The sequence below is a fragment of the Beta vulgaris genome, chromosome 6 (assembly GCF_026745355.1).
Source record: "Beta vulgaris subsp. vulgaris cultivar EL10 chromosome 6, EL10.2, whole genome shotgun sequence".
Lineage (NCBI taxonomy): Eukaryota > Viridiplantae > Streptophyta > Magnoliopsida > Caryophyllales > Amaranthaceae > Beta > Beta vulgaris.
The window spans coordinates 24,926,571-24,932,631 of record NC_079207.1 but is presented as its reverse complement, the minus strand read 5'-3'; the positions used below and the strand labels follow the sequence as shown (position 1 = coordinate 24,932,631).

The 6,061-nt window shown below is 35.6% G+C and overlaps 1 protein-coding gene across 1 annotated transcript; it reads left to right on the top strand.

The window, feature by feature from the left end:
* Window positions 1–3,381: 3,381 nt before the first annotated feature.
* LOC130591791 (transcriptional repressor ILP1-like) lies at window positions 3,382–4,854 on the top strand. Its single transcript, XM_057395706.1, is given in 3 exon segments — window positions 3,382–4,049; window positions 4,240–4,457; window positions 4,561–4,854. Coding segments are annotated over 3 exon segments (747 nt in total). The 5' UTR covers window positions 3,382–3,814.
* The last annotated feature ends 1,207 nt before the right edge of the window (window positions 4,855–6,061 follow it).

Below are 6,061 nucleotides of genomic sequence, written 5' to 3'. Positions count from 1 at the left end.
TGAGGAAGAAACTTATTCCAATTTTAAAAAACCCTAATTAAAGGAATACTTCATTTCTTCCTTAATCACAATTCACATCTGATCTCGTTCTTCTTCACTCTACCTTTTTCTCTCTCTCTCTCTTCTCTTCCTTATCCCCTCTCTCTGAATCTCTCTCTTCTCTTCCTTATCCCCTCTCTCTGAATCTCTCTCCTCTCTTCGAGCTCTTGTGTTGAGCGTCTTCAATTTTTCCCGAACATTATTTTTCCTTCTTATGTTTTGGGACTAATTTGGTGCGTTCAATTTGGGTGGGAATTTTGCAGTTATTGGAGTTTGAACAACGAATTTCTAAGTTGGAAGGTTGTTTGAAGGTATTTTTCTCGTCTTGGTTCTTCGTAGACAGACCTAGGATTTTTACGATTAATTCTTTGCTCTAAGACCTTCCATTATCCACTCCCATGGCTGCGTTTCAACTTCTGCAAAGCATGCCCTCCTTTGCTTGCACTTCTTCCTTCGCGTCTTATCTAGGTTTTGCCAGGTCCGAGGAAGATGTATTGTCATCCCAATTGCCGCCTGCCCGCCTCGTTGCTAAACATCTGGTGAGTTTTTTTTTGTTTCTTTTGGTAGTTTGAATTCAGTTTTATTGGTTTGGTTTTTAGTTTTTAGAGAGTTTGTCATTCAATTTGTGTGTTTATTGCTGTTTTTTATGCTTGATTTGAGCTTGGAGGTTTCTCGCTAAACGCCTGCTTGCTTCTTGCTTCTTGCTTAGATAATAGCTTAATTTGTGTGTTAATTGTTGTTAATTGCTGCTTAGTTGCTGCCTTGCATTGCTTTTAATGGTAATCGGTATTATAATCTTGAAAACATTCATGTAACGGATGACTTGATTACTTGTTGATTAATTTGTACAAACATTGTGAGAAATTAAATATCAATTAACACCTAGAATTCAATATGAGCAATGTTTCTAAAACACTTAGAGTTCTAAACTTCATTACCTTATAGATTTACATTGGTACCGCACAAAGTAGAATTTTTATTATAAATGATTCCTGCAATTATGATTCAAATATCTTATTCAATTAAAGTTGTTATCTTTACTGTAAAATTCAAAATCATGAAGTAGAAACTTATGGTTTTTTATTTAATTTGTGAACCAATTTCAGTGGGGTTTAAGCAAAATTTAAAGAGTAATGATGCGTTTGAGTTATATGTACTGCTATCTAAATTTGCATATCATCGGTTCCAATTTCCTGTCTTCAGTTTTCTTATGTTGAACCTTAGGATGTATCAGTGGACGAAATACTCTATTTTTTATGATTCTTGTTATGGTTATTTTTGTTTTTGTTAGGTTCCAAGCTCATAATGTAAGAAGAAACACTGAAGGATTCTCAATCAATTTGACGTAAATTTACGAGTTCGGTGCACTATGTCATCTTGTGCCTTTGCTTCATAATTCACCTTTAGTTTGAGATCAGTAGAGAGTAAATTTGCAAATTGGTTCAATCCCTATGTTCAATTGTCTAGTCAATATCTCTAATCCTATCATGATGCAAATTAGGGTTCTGGGTTCTTTACTAAATATGCATTGGTGGCTTCTAATTAATTCATCTTTTTGATAAATCTATGTCTTACTCTATGACTTTGAGGAAACAAGAGAGCAATAGCTTGACAATTAGTTCTACTATTTAAGTGTCCATTTAGTTACCAAATAGAACCCATTATTGATTTGAGATATTGATAGGGTGAATATCCATTTTCATGTCCTTTTATTGTCTCTTCATGGATCTGTCAGACTTCTAATGGACCCCCATAGTCTACAACAAGAATTTCAAACATTAGGTTATAGTATGGTATTGTTGTCTTGTTAACAACATAATTTTTTTCCATAGCTCACACTTTGCAATTTTATTATGTTAATTTTATGATAGTAGGTCGCAATTATCTTGATGTATGATGATAGAATATATAAATTACACTTCAGTTGAGATTCTTTAGGTTTTTTCTGATGGAGCAGGCTCAATCTCATCCCTTCGGTACTGCACAAGGTAGAATTTTTGTTATAAATGATTTTTGAAATTATGATTCAAATATCTTATTCAATTAAAGTTGTTATCTTTATTGTAAAATTCAGAATCTTTACTGTAAAATTCAGAATAATGAAGTAGAAACTTATGGTTTGAACTTTGATTTGTTGGTTGCTTGGAAGAGAAATGGAACTTTTGTGTCGTGGAAGAGTCCTAATCCTAGCTCCTAGCTCCCAAGTTATCCTCCCTGGTACTATCTCATGCCCAAGCAAGTTGGGAGCAGGATAAATGTTGTTGGCACCTAGATTGTGAGCCTAACACTTGTGTACTTCCGACAATTGGTTGTGTATATCTGCCTGAAACTGATGTGATGCCAAGCCATGAAATAGAACAAGGGATGGGAGAGGGTAAATACACACCTAAACAATTATTACGTATGGTGGTGAACCTCTTATTCAAATTTAGTGCTCTTCGAATAGTGCACCAAGATTTTTTAATCCTATTCTCTGTTTTTTTTTCTATATATATGAAAATGGCCGCGGTTGGGGAGGTGGCGAGGTTCTTTCTCTTCTTTTCTCTTTGAATAAGTAGAGGAGGTCATTTGGAAAAGGAGAGGTCATTTAGAAAAGGATCGGAATGGAAGTTGAGTGTCTTGGGAACATACCTGAGTCCTAGCATGCAAGTGCCCTGGTGCAACCCCACATCCTTTGCAAGTTCAGATCAGACTAACTGTTGTTGGTACCTTGATTATGAGCCTAGCACCTGCTAAATAGCCTTTGTAGTGAATTTTGCCTAAAACTGATGTGATGCTAAGCCATGATATATAATAGAGGGGGAGAAAGAAAACAAACCTAAAGATTTACTAGGTTAATATATTTATCATTTATGTATATATATAAATATATTATTTTTCTATATAAAAGTATAATTGAGCTCGTTCATCAGCCCTTGAGTCGAGTTTTGCCTAGCTCATCTCGGCTCGTAAAAGTCTCGAGCCGAGTTCCAAACCGAGACTAGTTTTGATTGAGTTTTGATCAAGCTTTGGCCGAGCCGAACCCGAACTTTTCACGAACAGAACAAGCTCATTATCACCCCTAGTCTCAGCTGTAATTTGCACCTTTAACACTTCAAAACAATTTCAAAAAATCGCTTATACAGTTAACTCTTTAATGATACCCTTCTGATGCTGAAGGCTACTTCTATTTTTTATTTCCATCCTGAAGTAATCTTATTGATAATATCTTGAGTTCATCAAAGTGAATCCTGTATTTCTTGGAAGTTTTGCCTTGGACAAAGGCTTAATTACTGCCGTTGAAATTAAACTTTGAACTGTCTTTTCGCCTTGTCATGTTCATGATATAGACAGGGAGTCTGGTCTAAGAATAAGACAACCTTCCGTTTGAGAACTATGGTTTTATTATTTCCTTGTTTCTAGGAATTAATTGCGACACGTTTTTTTTTATTAGTTTTATGTATTATGTCTCATTGTAACTGTCTTAGCCTCTTAGGAGAAGAAGCTTGCATCCAGAGAGTGCGGTTACTACATGTCTCCCTAGTCTCGCATTGTCAAGGAGACATAAACATCCAGCTATATGCAAAAGCGTATTGAAGTAACTAAGGGCCTATTCTCCTCACCTTTATTTTTTCTCAAGTTTTAGAACTTTTCCTTTTTTTTTTTCTCAACTTTTCTAATTTGTTTTTAATCTTTTTATATATTTTTGGGAACTTCTTGTAACTCTTCTTATTTTTTCTGAACTTTTTGGTTTCTGTTTTTTTGTTACTTCAGACAGCTGCAAAAGTCTGAAGTAATGCAGCTGAGGAGTATTCCCAACTTTCTTCAGTCAAAGAGAGATTTGAAAAGATGGAAGAGATTATACTTGGATGGTTATCGTGATGCTTATATGTCATTGAGCATTGCATCTATTTTCTCTCCGTATGTGAGATTAGAGCTTCTAAAGTGGGACCCTCTATGCGAAGATGTTGACTTTTATGGCATGAGATGGTATGTAAGTACCTACTTTTTGCTGGATGATTGCTGTATCAGTAAATTTTGAAATTGTATTCTTGTCGAGCCATTTATTGGTTGATATTTGAAGGTTTTAATTTCCCCCTACTTCTTTTGCTCATGTAAATTTGTCCTTGTTTCTTACTATTGTATTATTGTATTCCTGCAGGATTCCCTGCTCTTTGATTATGGTGTTCTAGAAGAGCGACTTTAGTCCGGATAATGCAGACGATGATCTTGTTCCTGGATTAGTGGAAAAGGTTGCACTTCCTGTATTGCATCATGGCATAGCGCATTGTTGGGATATGCTTAGTAGCAGAGAGTCAAAGAATGCAGTATCAGCGACAACCTTAATCATTAATTATGTTCCGGCCTCAAGTGAAGCTCTCAAGGAACTGATAGCTTCAATTCGTACTCGGCTAGCTGAAGCAGTTGTTAATCTTGTGGTATTTTTCTAAGTCTGCACAAAAGTTTGGGTGCATTTAGTATGTTATGTGTAAGTTACTCTGAATTGAGGTGTTTACTATATATTCTGGTGGTGTTATATAGGTCCTTGTGTGGAGTCCAGTTGTTATGAAGGCAATACCAAATGCTGCAAGAGTTGCAGCATATTGATTTGGTCTGGCAGTTCGACTGATGAGGAACATCTGCATGTGGAAATATATACTTGCTTTGCCAGTTTTGGAGAAGCTTGTTCTTGATGAAATTTTGGCTGGAAAAGTACTTCCTCATGTTGAGAACCTTATTCCTGATATTCATGATGCAATAACAAGAACTGAGAGGATAATTGCTTCAGTAAATGGGGTGTGGTCTGGCGCAAGTGTCACAACTGCATGCAGGTAACATTTTGGACCATAAGTCTTGTAAATGTAAATCAACATTATTCTAAATAGTCCAGTTTTGCCTGGAGAAATACTTAAGTTGCTTCTTCTTACTGCGGGAAGTACGTTTAGCTTCTTGCTCTTGGTGAGACAATTCAGGATGGTTGATTATTTGTGTCTGTAATGTTTTGGAAAGTGATTGCTTCTCCTCAAGTCTCTTCAAGAGCAGGGATTATATGCATGGGGCTGCAGGAACAATTATTGAAAACGAGCGAATGGCTAGTGCATCATGTTCCGTCTGAAACTTGACATGAATTTATAGACATGTTCTTTCTTGGATTCCCTTCTAAGAATTTCTCTTGTTGTTCATACTAAAACATGTTAGATTATTGAAGTACTTAGTACTTTACTAGCATTTATAAAACTTATAACATGGTGATTTTATAATTTGTTGTTACTTGGATGTTATGTGAAAAGATGATATTATGGAACAAAGTTAATAAATTTTAATTTGAAGTAGCATTTTTTGTCCTATTTGGTTGTATTTTATTTTTAATGCATACATTTTATGCTTTTCAGTAATTGGCAGAGCTCATACGTACAAGCATAAACAAGCTGGAGGAGGAGGAATTTTGAGATAACATAGATTTTTACTAGGAAGTGTAATTGAACTACATCTTTTTTGGTCTTTGAAAGTTTTGTGTATATGGTTTGGAATTTTCTTGTTTTACTTGTTACAGAACATATTGATTGAAATTTTAGGAACTATAATCTTAAGTTTGTGCACATGAATTGAAAGGAATAGGCCTATGTGCTCTATTTTTTAAATATAATTTAGTTGAATTTTTGGAATCTTCTAACATTATATTGATATGCATGTGACACAACAAGAATGTCACTTTTTTCCGTCCGTCGAAATCGGACGCTAAAAACGCGGGATCGGACGCTAACAAGATTAGCGTCCGTCAACGGACGCTAAAAGGCTGACGCAAAACCCTTGGTCGCTAATGGCCCAATTACCGTCCACTAAGCGGACGCTAAAAATTTAGCGTCCGAAATTCCAGCTTTAGCGTCCGATTTATTGTCGGACGCTAATTAGCGTCTGATTTTTGTTGGAAGCTAATTAGCATCAGACTGAAGCCAATTAGCGTCTGAATAAAGTCAGAAGCTAATTAGCATCCGACTAAAATCAGACGCTAAAACTGTAAAGCAAACCACAACATATGCTT